The sequence below is a fragment of the Nycticebus coucang genome, chromosome 12 (assembly GCF_027406575.1).
Source record: "Nycticebus coucang isolate mNycCou1 chromosome 12, mNycCou1.pri, whole genome shotgun sequence".
Lineage (NCBI taxonomy): Eukaryota > Metazoa > Chordata > Mammalia > Primates > Lorisidae > Nycticebus > Nycticebus coucang.
Genome location: NC_069791.1, coordinates 98,398,331 through 98,420,019, shown reverse-complemented (window position 1 = coordinate 98,420,019; position 21,689 = coordinate 98,398,331). Strand labels below are relative to the sequence as shown.

The window sequence follows — 21,689 nt, the reverse complement described above, 5'->3', positions numbered from 1 at the left end:
TGCCTTATAGTATTTAGTCTGCCATTCATTGGTCTCTTGTTATGGAATTAATTACACTGTGAAGAAGATTTTGGTCACTGTGTAATCAATTACACTGTCTGTGATTGATGCTGGCAAAACTTGAATTTGAACACAGATAAAATGTGTTATACATGGTATCTTTTTTCGTGTCCTCCATAAGCCAGTACTTTTAGGATGGTATGGAAATATCTGGAAGTTCTCTCCAGAATTGACGGACATTAGGTTTTTCAGTGCCAAGAAGTTCACAGTTGCAAAGTTCATAGTTTCAACAGGAACAAATGAGGAAACTTGAGGCTCACTTTTAAAAAATAAACATAACAGGTGCTGTAACTCAAGTGGCTAAGGCACTAGCCACATACACCAGAGCTGGCGGGTTCGAATCCAGCCTGGGCATGTCAAACAATGACAACTACAATCAAAAATAGCCGGGTGTTGTGGTGGACGCCTGTAATCCCAGCTACTTGGAAGGCTGAGGCAAGAGAATCGCTTAAGCCCAAGTGTTGGAGGTTGCTGTGAGCTGTGAGGCTACAGCACTCTACCCAGGGCGATAGCTTGAGGCTCTGTCTCAAAAAAAAAAAACCACACACACATACACACACACATAAACTCAAAACATAACAGCTTTATTGAGATACACTATAATTCATGGACCATAAAATTCACCCTTGTAAAGTATGCAGTTGAATGGTTTTAATATATTCACTGTGTAATGGTCACATGATCTAGTTCCAGAACATTTTCATCATCATTCAAAGAAACTCTGTATCCATTAAGCAATCACTCCCCAGTTCATCTCTTCCCTGACCTAGGCAACCACTGGTCTCCTTTCTGTCTGTATCTATTTGTCTATTCTGGCCATTTCTTGTAAATGCAATTGTACAATATGTGATCTTTTGTACTGGCCTCTTTGTCTTAGCATAATGGTTTCAAGGTTCATCCATGTCATAGCAGGTTTCAGTATGTCATTCCTTTTTATGTATGAATAATATTTTATTGTATAATTAGAACACATTTTGTTTATCTGTCCATGAATTTAGGGACATAGGAATTATTTCCACTTTTTGGTTACAAAAAGCTATGAACATTTGTGGACATGCTTTGTGTGGATATGTGTTTTCAATTCTTTTTGAGAGATACCTGGGAGTAGAATTGCTGGGATGTATGTAAAGTCTGTGTTTAACTTTTTGGGGAGCCACCAGACTGTTTCCCATAGAGGCTGCACCATTTACATTCCCAGCCACAGTGTGAGATTCCAATTTCTTCACATCCTCATCCACACTGGCTATTGTCTGTTTTTTATTATAGCCATCCTGCTGAGTGTGAGGTGGTATCTCATTGTGGAAGCTCATTTGAATTACTATCTTTGGGCTAAAAGTTTCTCCTCCATTTCCCGCCCTATTTCCTAGCCCTTCTCATTGCTCTCTCTGTTCATTCTAGGCTTATTCTGGTTTTAATATCTCATAAAGCCCCACCTCCCCCAGAAATACCTATTTCCTGAACCACTTTGAAAATAGTCTTAATTCTTCCAGAGTTTTCTCTCTGATTGCAGCCTCAAGGTGGAACATTCATTATTTGGTTTGTATTTCCATGCCTCCCACCTCATTTAAGCAAGTTGATCTTGAATTTTAAGCATATGCTGAGAAGTTTATTTCTATGAAGTTTATGCAGCACTTAGCATATTGGTGAGGCTTTATTCATAGCAATTTATTTATTTATTTACTTACTTACTTACTTGAGACAGAGTCTCACTTTGTCGCCCTCGGTAGAGTGCAAGGGCCGTCATAGCTCACAGCAACCTCAAACTGTTGGGCTCAAGAGTGCAGCGACTGACATGACCCATCTGGAAGCAAAGAAGCTAAGTTATAGCCAATTGCAGACCTTTCCCGGCTTTCACAGATTTGGAAATGTACTTAGGATGTCTGACACAGTTGAGTATAGAAGAATGATACATTTTCTCACAATTTATAAGATTTGGGAAGTGTTGAAAAGCCCTAGAGATGAGAACAGTGGTGTCTACTAAAATGCAGTGTGAGATAGACTATGATTCATTTATGTAAAGTTCAAAAATAAGCAAAACTAACACATGACTTTAGAGATCTGGATCCTGCCTACTCTTGGTGAGGAGGGCACAAGGAGAGGAGGGGCAGAGGAGACTTCTGGGGCATTGGTTACCTTCTGTTTCTTTTCTTTTTTTTTTGAGACAGACTCTCACTTTATCGCCCTCGGTAGAGTGCTGTGGCATCAGAGCTGACAGCAACCTCCAGCTCTTGGGCTTAGGCAATTCTCTTGCCTCAGCCTCCTGAGTAGCTGGGACTGCAGGCACCCGCCACAACGCCTGCCTATTTTTTTGTTGCAGTTTGGCCAGGACGGTGTTTGAACCTGCCACCCTCGGTATATGGGGCCGGTGCTCTACTCACTGAGCCACAGGCACCGCCCACCTCTGGTTCTTGCTTTGGGTAGTGTAAAATATAGAATATGAAAATCTTTGCCAGTCCTTTACAGAAAGTTGATATGAAAATTGTCTATCTAATAAAATTTTTTAAATAGGTGTTATTTTTTAGAATAGTTTTAGATTTACAGAAACATTAAGAAGCTAGTTCTGAGTTCTCATATATATCGCCTAACATTAATGTCTTACATTATAAGGGTATGTTTGTTATAATTAATAAACCTATATTGATGCATTGTCATTAGCCACAGTTCATATTTTATTTGGATTTCTTAATTCTTTCTTTAATGCCATCTGTGGTATTCCGTGGCTTGCCTCTATCTTCATAGGGTTTTCTCCCCTGGGGCTCCTCTCTCTTCTCTTTTCTCATAAGGACACCAGTCATTACTAGGCACCCCACCATCCAGTATGACCTCATTGTAACTTAACTAATAACATCTACAAAGACCCTATTTCCAGAAAAGGTCATATTCTGAGGTTCTGGAGAAACATGGATTTTGGGGAGACACTACTTTTCAACTTAGTATATAATTGCACACATCACCTAGAATAATAATGTGTATGATCCTAAATTGAAAGACTACTTGTCACCTTTTACTAATCTATTGACTAATCAGAGCCATCAGAGTGTTTTATAAATGTATCAGTGATCTTAGAAGAAAGAAAATTGCCAAATAAAACTTTACAGTTTGGGGGGCTATAACCAAGCTATAAATTGGTTTCATAGTAGGGCTGAGTACATTGGATACTTTTTCTTCCATTCTTTGCTAAGAGATACTTTGCTAAGAAGAGTATGTTCCAGCTCCATCCATGTAAACATGAAAGAGGTAAAGTCTCCATCTTTTTTTAAGGCTGCATAAAAGGGGAAAGGAGAGAGGGAGGGGTGAGGAGGAGGGAGGATGGGTGGAGGGAAGGTAATTGGTGGGACCACACCTAAGGTGCATCTTACTAGGGTACTTTACTAGAATATAGAATATAAATGTTTTAACACAACTAAGAAAATGTGGTGAAGGCTATGTTAACTAATTTGATGAAAATATTTCAAATTGTATATAAAACCAGCTCATTGTACCCCATGATTGCATTAATGTACACAGCTATGATTTAATAAAAAAAAAAACTTTCCACTTTTTAGTTAATCTATGTCAAGTTCAAAACTTACCATTTTTATTTTAAAACTTTCTATTTTTTAGCAAACAATTGAGGCCAAAAAAAAAAAAAAAAAGGTGAGAAAAGGAAACATGATGTTAAAAGTATTAGAAAACCAATACCTGGGAAGGAATTTCCCCTTTTATGACTTTTGGGTGTCCCCTGCATGGGACTTGGTGACACCCATAGAAGCTGTAGCAGCTCTGGGGTTGTTGGCGGGGGGTGGTGGCTGTTTCTACCTGAGCTCTAAGAAAGAAGGTGGCAGGATAGATTGACACTTCAAGAAAATTTGTCTGTTAATAATGACAATTCTCTGCTTCTTTTGTGTAACAGAATCTCTACTTAATTTAGGGAAAATGTGAGTTGAAAGAGGAGAATGGCAAAGTCATTTCAACATTATGGTATTATGTGACCCATTTTAGTAATGATTGTCTGTGGAATGTAGCCTTTCATATCTTCCCACACCTTATTTCATGGTATACTAGCTTTGACCCTTATGAGTTTTTTTTAAAAGGGTTATACTTATCTACATGTTATATATCATTTTCAGGTTCTAGAGAATTAAATAACTCCTCTAAGATCATACAGCAAATTAAATGAAAGGCTAGAACAGGAAACAGGCATTGCAATACAAACCCTTTGGCCTCCCCATCATAGCAAATAGCAACCTGAACATCCCCTAAGTGAATTTCATGATCTTTCCTCTTTTTTGCAGCTTTGCTACTGGGCAGAGGCTGATATTATTCATGATTATTGAACAAGTCACTCAGCAAACACCTGCTGTACACAGGGAGCTATGTGAGCAAAGGGAGAATGGAGATGAACAAACGTTCAGAAAGCCTCAGTCAGGCAAGAGAGGCAGATGTGTGAACAAATAAATACACTGCATTTCCCCACAGGATCTGCGCTTTTGTGTTCATCTTTGTCCCACTAGATCTGTCCAAATCTTTCATTTGACAGATAAGGAAGATGAACTTCAGAGCCTTGAGTGACACAGCTAATTAGTCGGAAAGCTGAGATTTTGACCGGACAGCTGACTTCTCGTTTCTTCATTTCAGGCTGGTTCCTCTTGAACCTCATTTACTTTCTCATTTCAGATTACTACATGGTAAAACTGCTAAGATAAGGGAACTCTGAGTAGTGCACACTGAAATTAAGCATGTTGGAAATAACGATTGTCCTTTCCTCAGAGGGATAATCTTAGTGAGTCTTTTGTACTTAAGGTTTTCCTCTTGCTGCCTTAAGCATTTGCCAAATATATGAACAATAGAAATAGGTTACCATGCTCTGAGGAAATTCTTAAACATGTAAATAAACCTAACAAAGAACAGAGCCTGAGCTTTGGACACAGAAGGCGGAAAATATAGTGCAGCAAGTGGACATCTTTGCTTTTCCCAAGTATCATAGCTTTTACCTTGAAGTAATCATGGACTATAAGATAACAAATTGGGTGACAGTTATCACTCAAAATGGCACAGTAGCTTCATTCAAGGTGGCACTTAAAAGTGTTTTCTAGAAATAACAATGAAGGGAGTCTCAACCCACAGACAGTGAAATGGAGAAAAAAATGGAAAGAAAGATATAACAATATAATTAACCACAGGATTAGCAGTTAAATTTCTTTTTCTTTTTCTTTTTTTTTTTTTGAGACAGAGCCTCAAGCTGTTGCCCTGGGTATAGTGTCTGGCATCACAGCTCACAGCAACCTCCAACTCCTGGGCTCAAGTGATTCTCCTGCCTCCACCTCCCAAGTAGCTGGGACTACAGGCACCCGCCACAATGCCCGGCTATTTTTTGTTGCAGCCATCATTGTTGTTTGGCGGGCCCAGGCTGGATACAAACCCGCCAGCTCAGGTATATGTGGCTGGCACCTTAGCCGCTTGAGCCACAGGTGCCCAGCCAGTAGTTACATTTCTTTACCAATATTCATATGTTTTCACTGTGAGAATTTCTTTCTTTTTTTCTCTCTTTTTTTGAGACAGGGTCTCTGTTACCCTGAGTAGAGTGTGGTGGCACCAGCCTAACTCACAACCTCAAACTCCTGAGCTCAAATGATCCTCCTGCCTACTGCCTCCTGAGTAGCAGGGACTACAGGCCTGCCACCATGCCTGGATAATTGTTCTATTTTTAGCATATACAAGGTGTCACATGTGTTCACACTGGTCTTGAACTCCTGAGTTCAATGATCCTACCTTGGTGAGCCAAGGGAAATTAATTTCTAAACATAAGCTCATTATGTATGCAGAAGTCTTATGGAAATAAGCAGGGAAAAAAGCTGGAGTTTTAAACTAAGTCTGCCTACGAGGCTCTGAGTGTGAATTACTTGACACGTTTACTACAGAACTGGGGGGAGAGGAATTGGCCTAGGGTGAGTTTAGAAGTTTACTTTTAGATACACCAAGCTTGAGTTGCTGGTGCCAGATTTGGGTGGAAATGCCAGATGGCCAGCAGGGTGGAGCCTGAGCAGCTCAGTGAGTAACATGGTTAATGGCAGTAGAGGGGCTAAAGGTATGTTGCAGTAAGGAAGGCTTTAAAAAAATTATGTATGTTTAACGAAAATGGTGATAAAACATGACCATGACAGACTTCCAAAAGGAAGGGCCTTGCTTTTTGCCGTCACATGAGTTACTCTCCAGTGGGGCAGGCTGTGCTGTGTGAGCTGAGGACCTTTTCATTTCCTGCTATTCCCTTCCCTCAACAGTCCTCTTGGGGCAGGACCCCAGGCTCGCAGAGTGTGGGAACAACTCACTTCGGTACTGTCCACAGCAGTGCCTGAGCACGGGCCCCACTCCTGACTCGGGTTTGCCCTGGCTCCCCTTCTACTCAGACTTTTAATAGCTTTTCAGTTTTACTTTATAGCTCAGCCTGATTCTCACTCACATCGTCTGGTTAAATGCCAACATTGTGACGTCATGGCACTGTACCGAGGGCAGCAAAGTGAGACTCTGTCTCTACAAAAAAAAAAAAAACAAAAAGCCAACATTGTTTCTCCTCTCAGTTCTTTTGCTCTTGGAAAAACTGGAGTTTTGTTGTTGTTTTTTTGAGACAGTCTCACTCTGTCACACTGAGTGCTATGGTGTCATAGCTCACAGCAACCTCAAACTCCTGGGCTCAAGCAATCCTTCTTGTCTCAGCTAGTTTTTTGGTTTTTTTTTTTTTCTATTTTTAGTAAAGGTGGGGGTCTCACTTTGCTCACACTGGTCACAAACTACTGAGCTCAGGCTATGTACCTGCTTTAGCATCCTAGAGTGCTAAGATTACAGGTGTGAGCCACCATGTCAAATTCCTTTTGCTTCAGCCACCTGGATTTGAGAAGAAAACGGTTCTTCCCACACTCTGTGAACCCTTGACTCAACAGTTTGCACAGATTTTTTTCCCCCTTACAGAATTTTCCAGAACATTCTTAGCCCCTCAGACTTCAGGCTGTTCTACAGTGCCTACCACTTTGTTTCTCCTGAACTCTCTTTATTCCAATGATTTTTCAAACTTCCATGAATTCACTGCCCCCAAAATGTCCTTTCTACTGTCTCCTTTATTTTCTTTGCTCCAATAACACTTGAATTGCTTCTTTTTGCCCTGAACCCCAATCTCTATATCAAGTTCTTCTAATCCCTTTCCAGGGTTACTTCACTCTTCTAGACAAAATTTACAAAAACATCTGTGAATGGTAGCATATCTACAACCTACCTAAAACAGTGATTTTCAACTGGTGTGCTGTGAGAGGACCTTAAGTGTGTCGCAAACATTTTTAAAGATCATTAATAAGGGTTCAAACCCAGACCCGGTCAAAAACCATAAAAAAAAAATCATTAATAAAATTATTTTTAGGCCAGACATGGTGGCTCAAGCCTGTAATCCTAGCACTCTGGGAGGTGAGACCAGCCTGAGAAAGATTGAGATCCCATCTCTACTAAAAGTAGAAAAACTAGCTGGGCTTTGGGGTGGGCACCTTTAGTCCCAGCTCTTCAGGAGTTGAGGCAAGAGGATCACCTGAGACCAGGAGTTTGAGGTTTCTGTGAGCTAGGATACCACATCAACCCCAGGGAGACTGAGACTCTGTTTCAAAATAAATAAATAGTTTTTGAAAGCAGTTAAAAGCACAGTAAGTATATTCTTCTTTTTACTTTTTTTTTTTTTTTGATCAACATAATTTAAGTGTGCTGCAGAAGTTTAACTATAGATTCAAGTGTGCTGTGGGATAAAAAAGGTTGAAAAACACTGATCTAATCCTCTTTTAGCTGGGTGAAGTGGCTCACACCCATAATCCCAGCACTTTGGGAAGTTGAGGCAGGAGAATCTCCTGAGCTCAAGAGTTTGAGACCAGCCAGAGCAAGATTGAGACCCCATATCTACAAAAAATTTAAAAATTAGCCTATTACTGTGGTAGTACAGTCTGTAGTGTCAGCAACTTGGGAGGCTAAATTAGGAGGATCATTTGAGCCCAGGAGTTTGAGGCTGTAGTTAGCTGTGGTTGTGCCACTGCACTCTAGCCATGGTCAGAGAATAAGACCTTGTCTCAGAAAAAGAAAAAAAAAAGGATTAGTCCCTTGATGTGTTGATGGAGTGAGGAGCTGGATGTGAGACTAATTATGCCAGCAATTGTTCTATTTGTATTTCTGTTCCTGGGAAGATTATTGTCACAGGGATCAATGATCAATGTTAGAAAAGTTATTTTTGTAATTATAATGTTGTTAAATAAATAAAAGATTGTCTTGTAAGTCATTAAAATAATCTTCAGTTTTTTCCTACTGATTGGTATGTGTAATGTTTATTAGTATATATTCTGTCACTCCTTTGTGACATGCTTCTAGATGTCTTGACAGCTGGCATGCTCTAGGGAGGTGACAATATAGCCAACTACCATTTCTTTAGCCTGACATGAAAGCTATTTCAGCTCTGACCTTTGTTCATTCACCCTTGACTTCTACAGCAAGTGGCAAGGGCTAGGCATTTCTTGTCCTTATTTCTGTTCATGTACATCCAAAAATATATCAACATGTCAATTCTATTGTTAAGAACAAACCAATTTCACAGAAATGCTATAAAAAATGGAAGAAACAAATTCTTTACACAAGGGAATCCTAATTCCATTGGTGTAAAGCGATTCCAATTTTTCAGTTTTGTGTTTGAAGCATCCTATCTCATAAGAAGCCTGGTGTGTCCTGTTGAGGCTGAATCTGCTTGATTAATCTGATGTAGGTTTCACCAAAAATTAAATTTAAATTTTATTGCTCCACTGAAGCTCAAATGAAAAATGCATGAAAACGATTTTTTATTCCTTTTTTTCCTCCTTCAAGAGTGACTTAAGGCTCGGTGCCCATAGCTCAGTGAGTAGGGTGCCCACCACATACACTGAGGCTGGCGGGTTAGAAACCGACCTGGGCCAACCAAAACAACAATGACAACTCCAACCCCCCCAAAATAGCCACGTGTTGTGGCCGACGCCTCCAGCTACTTGGGAGGCTGAGGCAAGAGAATCGCTTAAGCCCAAGATTTGGAGGTTGCTGTGAGCTGTGGTGCCAGGGAACTCTACCAAGGGCGACATAGTGTGATTCTGTTTCAAAAACAAACAAACAGAAACTGAACAGGAATATAATTAATTTTATAAAATCCTTTTTCCATTAAATTTGAAGTGGTGGGAATGCAGGTACTTTATTTTACTTTCTATTATTATTTGGAAAATAAAGAATAATGACTGAGAAAAAGTTGAATCTGTTTTGATAATACAAAAGTTGCCTCTAATGTTGCATTTTTCTTTTGTAATATATGGTTGTGTAATATGTGCCATAGTTGTTCCTCTTTTTTAAGAGAGAAGCTAAAAACATTAAATAATGCTACATGTTGGATCTTAATTTTGCCTGGATTAGTATTCCATCAACAAAAATTAGTTTAATAAGTCATTAGACTATAAGAACACAAAGACTGGTGGATTTTCTCTTCCAGTCACCTAAGTTCAACCCCTGGCACACCAAATTTCGTGCACATAGAGGCGGCAGCTCCTCCACCCCCGCACTCCAGCTGCAGGTGACCACACCCAAGTCTGGGTCCTGTGTCCCCAAAGCCCTGTCAGCAACCACAGGTTCTTCTTTTCTTGGTGCGCTTTCTTTTTCTTCTTACACCACCGGGGCGTCGCACGCAGGCACAAAAACGTGTGCAGAGAGATCACCGCATGTCAGCCACTTTCCCGAAGTCGCGCATCTCCAAGCCGCGGTGCACTTCACCGCGCTCTGAGCCCACACTCCACCCGCATCTCCCGGTTGGCCAGGGAATGAGTTCCCGCCTGGGAGAAGCTGGAGCCACGCACCCACGGTCTCCCCTGCGTCCGGCCCCTAGTGATCTGGCCGCGAGAGGGACACTACCTGGAGGGCAGTCACGGGGCGGGGCGGAGACTAAGGTCTGCGGAGCCGGGAGGGGGCGGGGTCATCGTGCAGGGGCGGGGCCTCGTGCTAACGGTTGCGCCTGGGTGCGCGGGTTCCAGGCTGTCAGCCGAGAGCGCCGAGCAGAAGCGGTGGAGCTCCCGCGGCAGGGCGGGTTGGGTGGCGAGGCTGCCGCTGTGCAGAGTGAGGAGCAGTCAGCCTAGCGAGCTTCCGGTGAGCAGCAGCACGACGGCCGAGGTGCCTGGCCGTCTGCCCTGTGTTGCGGCCTTGTGCTGTGGCGGCCTCGTGCAGTATGGCGGCCCGTGCTGTGGCCGCCTCGCGCTGTGGCGGCCTCGTGCAGTATGGCGGCCCCGTGCTGTGGCGGCCTCGTGCAGTATGGCGGCCCCGTGCTGTGGCGGCCTTGTGCAGTATGGCGGCCCCGTGCTGTGGCGGCCTCGTGCAGTATGGCGGCCTCGTGCAGTATGGCGGCCCCTTGCTGTGGCGGCCTTGTGCAGTATGGCGGCCTTGTGCTGTGGCGGCCCCTTGCTGTGGCGGCCTCGTGCAGTATGGCGGCCCCTTGCTGTGGCGGCCTTGTGCAGTATGGCGGCCTTGTGCTGTGGCGGCCCCTTGCTGTGGCGGCCTCGTGCAGTATGGCGGCCCCTTGCTGTGGCGGCCTTGTGCAGTATGGCGGCCTTGTGCTGTGGCGGCCCCTTGCTGTGGCGGCCTCGAGTTGTGGCGGCCTCGTGCAGTATGGCGGCCCCGCGCTGAGGCCGCCTTGCACTGTGGTGGCCTCGTGCAGTATGGCGGCCCCTTGCTGTGGCGGCCTCGCGCTGTGGCGGCCTCGTGCTGTGGCGGCCCCGTGCTGTGGCGGCCCCTTGCTGTGGCGGCCCCGTGCTGTGGCAGCCTCGTGCAGTATGGCGGCCTCGTGCAGTATGGCGGCCTCGTGCTGTGGCGGCCTCGTGCTGTGGCGCCCCGTGCTGTGGCGGCCTCGTGCTGTGGCGGCCTCGTGCTGTGGCGGCCTCGTGCTGTGGCGGCCTCGTGCAGTATGGCGGCCTCGTGCTGTGGCGGCCTCGTGCTGTGGCGGCCCCGTGCTGTGGCGGCCTCGTGCTGTGGCGGCCCGTGCTGTGGTGGCCCCGTGCTGTGGCGGCCCCTTGCTGTGGTGGCCCCGTGCTGTGGCAGCCTCGTGCAGTATGGCGGCCTCGTGCAGTATGGCGGCCTCGTGCTGTGGCGGCCCCGTGCTGTGGTGGCCCCGTGCTGTGGCGGCCCCTTGCTGTGGCGGCCCCTTGCTGTGGTGGCCCCGTGCTGTGGCAGCCTCGTGCAGTATGGCGGCCTCGTGCTGTGGCGGCCCCGTGCTGTGGCGGCCTCGTGCAGTATGGTGGCCTCGTGCTGTGGTGGCCCCGTGCTGTGGCGGCCTCGTGCAGTATGGCGGCCTCGTGCTGTGGCGGCCCCTTGCTGTGGCGGCCTGGTGCAGTATGGCGGCCCAGCGTGGCGGTCTCGCGCCCTTTGGCGGCCCGGCGCTGTGGGCGGCGCGCTCTCCCAAGAAGGGTGGAGATATGGCTCAGCCAGGGAGTCAACCCCTGACGCGAGGACTGGCTGCGGGACAAGCGTGGGAGCTGGTGGGATAAGGTCGCGTTTGCTTGGTGTCATGGAGCGCCATGAAGGGTGTCATGCAGAATGGGGCTCACACATGACCTGTGCGTGGTGATTGCACCACGGATGGCGACACGGTGCGTGGCCCTTCTGCGGTGACTGCAGACGTTTCCTTACCAAGGTCCCTCAGGCCTCATTAGGCCCCTGGGAGGCGCGCACTCCGGGTTCTGACGGGCGGCGGGGCCAGGGCGCTGTTTCTGTCGGGTAGGTGCCCGGGGACACCCTGGGCCCGCTCCACGGCTCCCTGCCCTCCCACCCCGGCGATCTGCAGAATGTCGTGCACTTGGAGTCGGCAAAAACCACGTTAAACACTGAAGGGACTTGGGGGGCTGCCCTGCTCCTCCCAGGGCTCGGAGCAGACTGACGTTGCACACCCCGGCCTTAGAAAGTTCAGCCAGCCAGTCGGAAGGTGCGAGGGCACACTCTGGGGAAAGGTATTGGAGTGCAAGCCGGGCATTTTTCTTTTCTTTTTTGAAAAAAGCAGTGTTAGAAAATTGGAAACTATCTTGCGAGGTTACAGCCAAGTATCGTCCTGTCTGCCTGCAGGCTGGGGAATTCTCCAGCCGGGTTTCTAATGCACACCCTAATATCTGGAAGTCAGAATTTAAGGGTTTAAAATCCGCCAGGGTCTCATGGGATCAGTAGAGTACACGCGTTCAATGAAACTGCCTCCCTGTACGAGAGAAAACAACTAATTTTATAAGAGTTTGTTGTGGAAAGTTGTGGTTTGTGATGGAGGTTGGAAAGATTTTCCTGCTAAAGAAAAGACCACAGAAACCTAACTGCCCACCAGTCCAAGAATGGATTAACAAGATGTGGTATATGTATACCATGGAATACTTACTATTCAGACACTAAAAAAGATGGTGACTTTACCTTATTTTTATTAACCTGGATGGAGGTGGAACACATTCTTAGTAAATCTTCAGAAGAATGGAGAAGCAAGAATCCGATGTTCTCAATTCTGATATGAGGACAGTTGATGCTAGTACATGATGGGGGGGGGAAATGGGGGAGTGGAGGGAGGGAATGGGGGCCCATGGTGGGTGAGACACCTCTTGGGGGCGGGACACAATTATAAGAGGGACTTTACCAAACAAATGCAAACGGTGTAACCTGGTTCTTTGTACCCTCATTGATTGCCCACCAATTAAAAAAAAAAAATCACATGACAAGGACTTCCCAGCACTGGTCTATAGAATAAAATAGAAAATCATAAAATCATAGGAAGTTCATAAGTGAGCTCTCTGGAAGCTCATGGTCAGGAATAGCAAGATAGAAACCATCCGTGTTCCCATAACTTAGATTTGTGGTCCCCAACCCCTGGGCTGGAGACCAGTGCTGCTCTGTGAGTGGACAGGAGGTGAGTGGGAGAGAGCAAAGTTTCCTTTGTATTGACAGCCTCACACCATCCCTGGTCTCATGCCTGAGCTTTGCCCCTTGTCAGATCAACCTGGCATGAGATTCTCACAGGAGTGTTAACCCTGCTGTAAACTGGGTGTGCAAGAAATCTAGGGTGTGTGCTCCTTATGAGAATCAAATGCCTGATGATCTGGGGTGGAGCTGATGTGATGATGCTAGCACTGGGCCATCTACGGTAGTTGCAGGAAAACAAGCTCAGGGCTCCCACTAATTCTGCGTGATGGTGAGTTGTATAATTATTTCATTATATATTACAGTGTAATAATAATAGAAATAAAGTGCACAATAAATGTGGTGGCTTGAAACATCTCAGAACTCCTCCTCCCCTAGTTTGTGGAAAAGTTGTCTTCCATGGAATCGGTCCCTGGTGCCAAAAAGGTTGAGGACCACTGATTTAAATGCTTGGTGTAACCATAAAATTAGCTGATTAAAATTCTATTTATCTGACTTAGCGCCTGTAGCTCAGTGGCTAGGGCACCAGACACATACACCGGAGCTGGCAGGTTCGAATCCAGCCCCAGCCTGCCAAGAAACAATAACAACTACAACCAAAAAATAGCCAGGTGTTGTGGGGGGTGCCTATAGTCCCAGCTACTTGGGAAGCTGAGGCAACAGAATTGCTTAAGCCCAACAGTTTGAAGTTGCTGTGAGCTGTGACACTATGGCATTCTACCGAGGGCAACAGCTTAAGACTGTCTCAAAAAATAAAAATAGAATTCTATTTATCAAAAAACTAATTGCAGCAATATTATCCTCGAATTACAAATTAGTTGTTTCTAGGGTTCATTCATTAATTTAGTCAACAAATATTTGGAAGTTACTACGTGAGGCATTGAACTACCCAGCCATTGTAGAATACAGGGATAAAAGTGGCTCTGTCCTTACGAAGTGACCTAATGAGGGAGAAAAACAATACTAATGCCACTTGGGAGTCAGAAGTGATAAAAGAACTTAGAGGCAGGAAATACTTGAGGTACTTGAGTAAAGGTCTTCCTGGAGACTTGAGGAACTCTGAGAAGCCTGGCTTGGGAAGAATGAGGGCCCCTGAGGAGTGTTCAAGGAAGCTTCAAAGGCTCCAGTCCCAGACTAAAGAAGCAAGCACAGCCAAGGGACTGGAGAGTGGAAGGGGAGTGGGGTGAAGTAAGGAAGAGGGAACAGAGGCCAGACCATCTGGGCATTACTGGCTAGGGCAAGGAGTCTGGATTTTAGTCAGGGTGTGGTAGGGAGGGCTTTAAGCAAGGAATTGATGTTATTTAAGTTTTAAAAGGTGATTCTGGCACTCTACCGAGGGCGGTAAAGTGAGACTCTGTCTCTACAAAAAAAAAAAAAAAAAAGGTGATTCTGTTATATGGACAAGAACAGAAGGAGGAGCAAGAATGGAAGCAGAGAAGGATGAGAAAGTCAGGGAAATGGGGAAAAAATGATCAGATTCAAGAGATAATGAGGAAGGAGAATTGGCGGAACTTGACAAAGATTGTTTGGGGCCTGAGAGGTGAAGGAGCAGTGTGTCAATGATGACAAAGTGACTAGGAATGGAATTTGATGAGGGGGTTTGCAGTAGCTCTAGGGTACCAACCAGCACCTAGTATGCAAAATCCAGAAAAGAACAACCTGTCCCCTCATTGGCACACACATTCCCACCTTCCTGTTTCTGGGAAGTACCACAAAGTCAGCAAAGTTTGTCTTGGATTCCCTGTTCACCACCCTTCTACTCTCAATTCCTCCAACCTAGACCCAGTCCTCAAACTGTCTTAACTCTGGTCCGCTATGCTCAGAATTAGAGGCTATGGCCTCAGAATCAGAAAGTTGGTGGGGATTGCCTTAAGGGTCTGATAAATACCCTTAGCTGATGTGTGGACCCACAGTGTACTTTCCTTGTCTGGGTCCACAGAGTCCCCTAACATAAGTCAGAGACCCAGGAGGAGTACAGGCTAAGTAATGGCAGGGTTCTCCTTTGGAGGAAAGCACCAGCAAGGAGGAACACAAGGAGCTTAGGCCCAGCCATGCCTTCATGAATCCTAAATGAAGGACCAGGAAGGTCCTGGGAGGAATTGCCATGTTAGGCTGGGCTCTGGGCTAGACAAGAGGTTGCCTTTCAAAAACAGGAGGAAGACTAAGAGCTCAGGGAGGGGAATTGGGAGACCTAAGGTGGGGGAGCTGTCAGATTTGGCATGGTGCACCTATGTAGTGTATAGTGTAGGGCTAGCTTTATAGCAGGTACTTGTGACATCACCAAACTGGAGAACTAGAGTAGTGCCACTACCACCAATTCTTTTCTTCCACTTTTGCCAAGGATCTGGACGCATTGCCTCGAGGCTATACCTATCTGATCCCACATCTGACCTCTGTTTTCACTGCACCTCTCTGAGGCGCCTGGGTGAGTATGAGGAGGAGTTCTAGAGACCAGCACCCAGCTCTGCCCTATCCTGATTCAGGGCCTGACACAGATCCTCAATACATTTGTATTGAATGAATAAACCAGTATAAAGCAGGTTATTACAATCTTCTAGATGAGAAATGACTGAACACTGGGCTGGGGAGATGACATTGGAGGTAGAAAAAAGGAGACATTTAATATATGTCTGTAAAGTAGAAAGGACAGTAGTTACTAATGAATGAAGTAATCTATGAATTCCCACATTGGACTGTATTTCATGTTAATTTTCTATTTGTTAAAATGGTGGGGGAGAGAAGTCATATTTTTGTAGATGGACACTAAATTACATTACCATATACTTTGAGCAATAGTAGGTACTAAAGGAACTTCAAAGCAATGAGAAAATAGCATGTCACTGATGGGACCATCAAGAGATGCTTAGAAGTCAAAAAAAATTTGAAGAATTCATCACAAGTTCTGACATTAAGAAAATTGGGGGAAAAGAAAAAAATAGAAAATTAGGGGAATTCATTTAGTGTGTAGGCAGGCTTTTTGTTGTTGTTTGTTTTGAGACAGGGTATAGCTCTATTGCCAGGACTAGAGTGCAGTGGCATCCTCACAGCTCACTGCAGCCTCTAACTCCAGGGCTCAAAAGATCCTCCTGCCTTAGCCTCCTGAATAGCTGAGACTACAGGTGCACACCATGATGCCTGGCTGGCTGGGCTTACATATGTTGGTATGTATGCATGTACATACATATAGAGATGAGTCTTGTTATATTACCAGGGTGGGTATTTTCCCCCCACAAAACTTAGCCACACAATAATTCATCCTCTCCAACCTCAAAAAACTGGCACTTGATAGGCTCTCAATAAATACTTCTTGAATGAATTGGGTGAATGAATGAATCTATCAGTTTAGCAAGTATTTTGGAGAGTGAAATTGCTTTGTAAGCCAGACTAGACCAGGACCCAAAGAATGAGTGAGAAACTTGACGCTGCTTAATTCCCAAGTGTTTCTTCTGGCACCAAAGGGCCGTGAGTGCAAAAACTGCTACATGGGATAATATTGAAAGGCAGTGCTATATAATTTATTATGTACCTGGGAACATCTAGGCATCTTGTATACATTATTTTTAGTTTTCACTGCAAGGTAAATATCCACATTTTATGGGTGAGGAAATTAAATTTTAGTAATGTCAAAATACACAGCTGAAAAATAGTGGTACTGGAATTCAAAATCATGTTTGACTAACTCCATAGACTCTCTGAAACCAGGTGTCACAGGAAACATTCTTGAACTGAAACCTGTGGGTGAAGGCATTCACAGATTTAAAGAGGGCATGGGTTATAAAGCGAAATCAAATCAAACTGTCAGTTTGGTTGTAGCTTACAATTTTTCTACAATAAAAATTTCTATAGTGATGTTATTGAGGAGTAAACCACCATTTCATTCATTTGATAATTACTGAGTGTTTTCTCGTCTCATACAAGGTAACTCTGAAATACAACCCATTAAAAATATGTAAGATGTCACTTGTGCACTCATAGAGCTTACCATCTAGAGTAGTGATTTTCAATCACTGTACCATAAAAGGATCTTAGGTGTGCCATGAAAATATTTAAAGATCATTAAATTATTTTTGAAAGAAGTGCTTTTTTTTTCCACTCTTTTTTTTTTTTTTTTTGAAACAGTCTCCCTATGTCACCCTCAGTAGAGTGCTGTGACATCACAGCTCATAGTAACCTTAGACTCTTGGGCTTAAGTGATTCTCTTGCCTCAGCCTCCCAAGTAGCTGGGACTGCAGGCACCTGCCACAACACCTGGCTATTTTTTGTTGCAGTTGTTTAGCTTGCCCAGACCAGGTTTGAACCCTCCGCCTTCAGTGTATGTGGCTGGCACTGTAAGCACTGTGCTATGGGTGCCCAGCCATTTTCACTCTTTTTTTAATCAACATAATGTAAATGTGCTGGGTAAGTTTAACTATAGGTTCAAAGTGTGCCATGAGATAAAAAAGGTTAAAAAGCTGATCTAGAGGTGTATTTCAAATCACTACCTTTCTCTCTACACAGTGTAACCAAATGCATGATTTGAAGTGTTTATAGTGGATTTTTGCTATATTTTTTAAAGTAGGCTTGATGTTAATAAATCTTTACATCTTTAAAGGTCTCATTGAATCATCTCTTATCTGAAGCTCTAAATTTACATAGTGCTCAAAATTTTCTAAGTTTTTCATGGTTTAGAAAGTGAAAGTTAAAAAAGGAAACTTAGCACTATATATACTTATATATATACATATATCGTTCAAAGTTATAAATGGACATTTTGAATATGTTTTCCATAGGTTGAATTTATATTAATTAACATTTCACCATTATAATAAATATTTCCAAAGAATAAGTAAAATATCCAGTGCTTTCCTAATTAATTTTTAAAATCTTAGGACTTTTCATGGTTGATTTCAGTTATTCAATTTACATAACTAAATTATATTTTCTAAAATGCAGATTACAAAATGGCAAACTTTTTTGCATCGAGGACCTTCACTGCACTGTCAGATCTGCATCCAAATATGGCTAATCTGGTAGGTTTCAGTTATATGATGGTTTGATTGTTCTTTGATAAAACTATAATAATATTATATTATGTCAGCATTATTCATTCAGCACATGCTTGGATAATTGACAAATATATAGATACTCATTGCATTTCTGTAATTGTTAGATATTGAGTACCCCTAAACTTCTTTGCATTTATGCCAGCTAAATGAAAATTTTTTTTGGTCCACAGAGTAAGAGATACAATTGTAGATGTGAATGATATCTCTACCAAATTTTTTTTTAATAATCCTGGTGTATTGGCTTGTGCCCGTAGACCCAGCTACTCTGTATGCTGAGGCAGGAGGATTATTTGAGTCCAGGCATACCAGAGTGCATGATCATGACACTCCACTCTAGCCTCATGACAGAGTGAGACTTTGTCTCTTGGAGAAAAAAAGGATAAAAATATTTTTATATTTTATTAATTAAATATTTAATAAAGTGAAAATCTTAATAAATGCTCAAGTTTAGCATTGTAAAATTAAACCATTTTTGTTTAGCAGTAACAGTTCTCTAACCAAATTATCCAAGTTACAGCTTCTTTTTGTTTGTTTGTTTATTTGAGACAAAGTCTCAAGCTGTTGCCCTGGGTAGAGTGCTGTGGCATCATAGCTCTTGGCAACCTCCAAGTCTTGGGCTCAAGTGATCCTCTTGCCTCAGTTTTTCTATTTTTAGTAGAGATGGGGATCTTGAGTTTTTGCTCAGGTTGGTATAGAACCATGAGCTCAAGCAATCCACCACCTCGGCCTCCCAGAGTGCTAGGATTACAGGCATGAGCCACCGTGCCAGGTCCCAAGTTACAGTTTTAAATACTTGCCATTATGCTGCTTCTGCTTCTGTGACATAAAGGACACAGCAGGTGTGTTTCTGAAATGATTATATGAAAACTGATTTTGGGAAGGAGTTATGGGAAAAGTCAATGATTTTGGATATGCTGGGACTGTTGTTTATTTAAAAGAAATCTGAGTGTAATAATCTTAAAAGGTGAAGAACTTACTGTAAAGAAACTATCATACCCCCTTACTTTACCCACCCCTGAGCAGTCTTCTATTTAAATTTGGGTTTTGTTTCAGCACCTGTAGCTCAGCAGCTAGGGCGCCAGCCACATACACCAGAGCTGTTGGGTTTGAACCCAGCCCAGGCCGGCCAAACAACAATGTCAACTACAGCCAAAAATAGCTGGGTGTTGTGGTGGGTGCCTGTAGTCCCAGCTATGTGGGAGGCTGAGACAAGAGAATTGCTTAAGCCCAAGAGTTGGAGGTTGCTATGAGCTGTGACGCCATGGCATTCCACCGAGGGTGACATAGTGAGACTCTGTCTCAAAATAAATAAATAAATAAAATAAAAATAAATTTGGGTTTTGCAAATCAGATTTCTTAAAATGGGATAAATTTACCTGTAACTTTAATAATTTATAATTCGGTATTTATTAATGTTAAAAAATAATTTTTATAGTTACAGTTTTTCTTGAAAGGTAAACTATTTTCTAATTGCTTCTTCTGATAGAAAGTTTTACTCAGATTTTCATTTCTCAAAATTTAGTGAGATCTGCATGTGTAAGGAATTGAAGAAATAATAGCAATTTATCTAAATATAGTAAGACTAGCTAATAGCTCAAATAGAATGTAGTAGTGTAAAAGGCTGACTGTACTTTAAATGTTATAGATTATTACAAGGTTAAAATCAGTTGGTGGAATTAGTATTATAAATTTAGGTTTTTCTTTTCAGAAAAAGGTAATTATTCTTATTTCTTTTTTTATTTCAGATTAATATGAGGGCACAAACAATTAGGTTACATTGTTTGCATTTGTTAGGTAAAGTCCAAGTTGTGGTCGAGCCCTTCACCTATTTTTATTTCTTAAAGCACATTTTTAATATTTAATTTTTCTTTGGTAATGACTAAACAAAGCATTAATATTTTTCTTAAATTTCCTAATTTTTTTTCTTTTAAAACATATTTCACAGAAAAACGTAAAAATTTTAAGAAGGCTGGACATAGTGGTTTATGCCTGTAATCCTAGCACTCTGAGAGGCCAAGGCAGGAGGATTGCTTGAGGGCAGTAGTTCAAGACCCACTTGAGTAAGAGTGAGACCCCATCTCTACTAAAAATAGAGAAATTAGCCAAGTGTCATGTTGGATGACTGTAGTCCCAGCTATTCAGGAGGCTGAGGTAGGAGGATTGCTTGAGCCCAGGAATTTGAGGTTACAGCGAGCTATGATGACACTACTGCACTCTACATGGGGTGACAGAGCAAGATTTCATCTCAAAAAAAAATTTTTTTTAAGATGTTGCTATCTGTAATAGTTAAGATCTAGGACTTTAGTATTTAGATTTATTAGTGGCAATATATAACTTTTGTTACAGTCTAATTTATAGATTGCCCAGCATGTTTGGATTAATAAGCTAAACAATTTTATGTGGATTGTTAGAAAACTCTATAGAAAAGAGAGCTTTACATGTTCTTTGGTTGAATTCAGTAAGGATTGATAGCATAGGACAGTTACTGTGCGCCGTCTAGTTATTGAAAGTAAGATAGAAATATACTAACTACTAATTAATATATTTGTAATAGCAGTTAGCCATCTGATTACTTTGTACTGTTCCTCGTGGAATTGAAGATTTATGAAGTTCTTTTAGATGTTTCCCTGGAATACATATATTTAAGTGGTTCCTAGTCAAAAATGTTTGTTACAGCCAGTAAAATATAACATATCCGTGAAATTAAATTTACCATGTACATCTGTGTTTAATATTGGCCTTCTATAACCTTTTTGTTTTTCAGAAAATAATCGGTATAGTTATTGGGAAAACAGATGTCAAAAGCTTTCCAGACAGAAAAAGCTGAGTTCTATTTACCTCTTTGCTTTTTTTTCATCAACTGTGTCATATATATGTATATATATAACAAAGGATATATTAAGTGATTAAATTTTCCATGCCAGTTTAAATCCCTAAGAGCAATTCCCACGCTGGATATTTTATGGTCAAGAATTCAATTCAAGGCCATATGTGTAGGAGGACATTAAAAGCATTTTAAATTATTATTTGATGTTTCTCGCATGTAATTTTAAAGGTTTGGAGTATATAATGCCAAAATAGCTAGTTAAATTGGTCAACTTATGAACTTGTCTTAACATGTGTTTATTTAGGACCTCCAATGCACAAAGGTAAAACAGAAACTGTAGTCTCATGTCATCTTCAAATATTGTGGTATCTAAGAGTGTACCCTTGGAGCTAGACTGCCTGGGTTTACTAGTCACTGAGTGATCTAAGATCTCTCCTGTATACACTGATGAAATGGGAATAAATAAAACAGATGTAAGAATTAAGTGAGTTCACATATAGGATCATGTGTGGCCCATAGTAAGAACTCCATGTTAACCATCACTTTCAGCTTGAGAGATGATAAATACATACATAAATCTCAAATAAGAGAAAATTATAATTATGAAGATTTTTGAGTAGGGAGATGCCATGATAAAGTAGTACCTGAAGGAAAGAAAAGTGTGTTGGCAGAATCTATGTATTTACTCAAACAACCAGTCAGTTCAGTAAAAAAAAATTCATTTTTCATGTGTGGAAAAAACAGTTACATTTGGCTTTAATAGTTCTTACCCAGTTGCTTGAATTGTGCTATGGAAACATAATCTAAGACTAAAAATA

The 21,689-nt window shown here is 42.4% G+C and overlaps 2 protein-coding genes across 2 annotated transcripts in view; one reads left to right on the top strand and one right to left on the bottom strand.

The window, feature by feature from the left end:
• EME2 (essential meiotic structure-specific endonuclease subunit 2) overlaps positions 1 to 21,689 on the bottom strand; it is a 204,925-nt gene that overhangs the window by 81,974 nt on the left and 101,262 nt on the right. The window lies entirely within an intron of this gene.
• MEIOB (meiosis specific with OB-fold) overlaps positions 10,152 to 21,689 on the top strand; it is a 43,904-nt gene continuing 32,366 nt past the window's right edge. Inside the window, exons 1-3 of the mRNA XM_053557882.1 lie at positions 10,152 to 10,209; positions 17,932 to 18,008; positions 20,809 to 20,866. Coding sequence (XP_053413857.1) covers positions 17,940 to 18,008; positions 20,809 to 20,866 — 127 coding nt within the window. The 5' untranslated portion in view covers positions 10,152 to 10,209; positions 17,932 to 17,939. The remainder of the gene's footprint in view (positions 10,210 to 17,931; positions 18,009 to 20,808; positions 20,867 to 21,689) is intronic.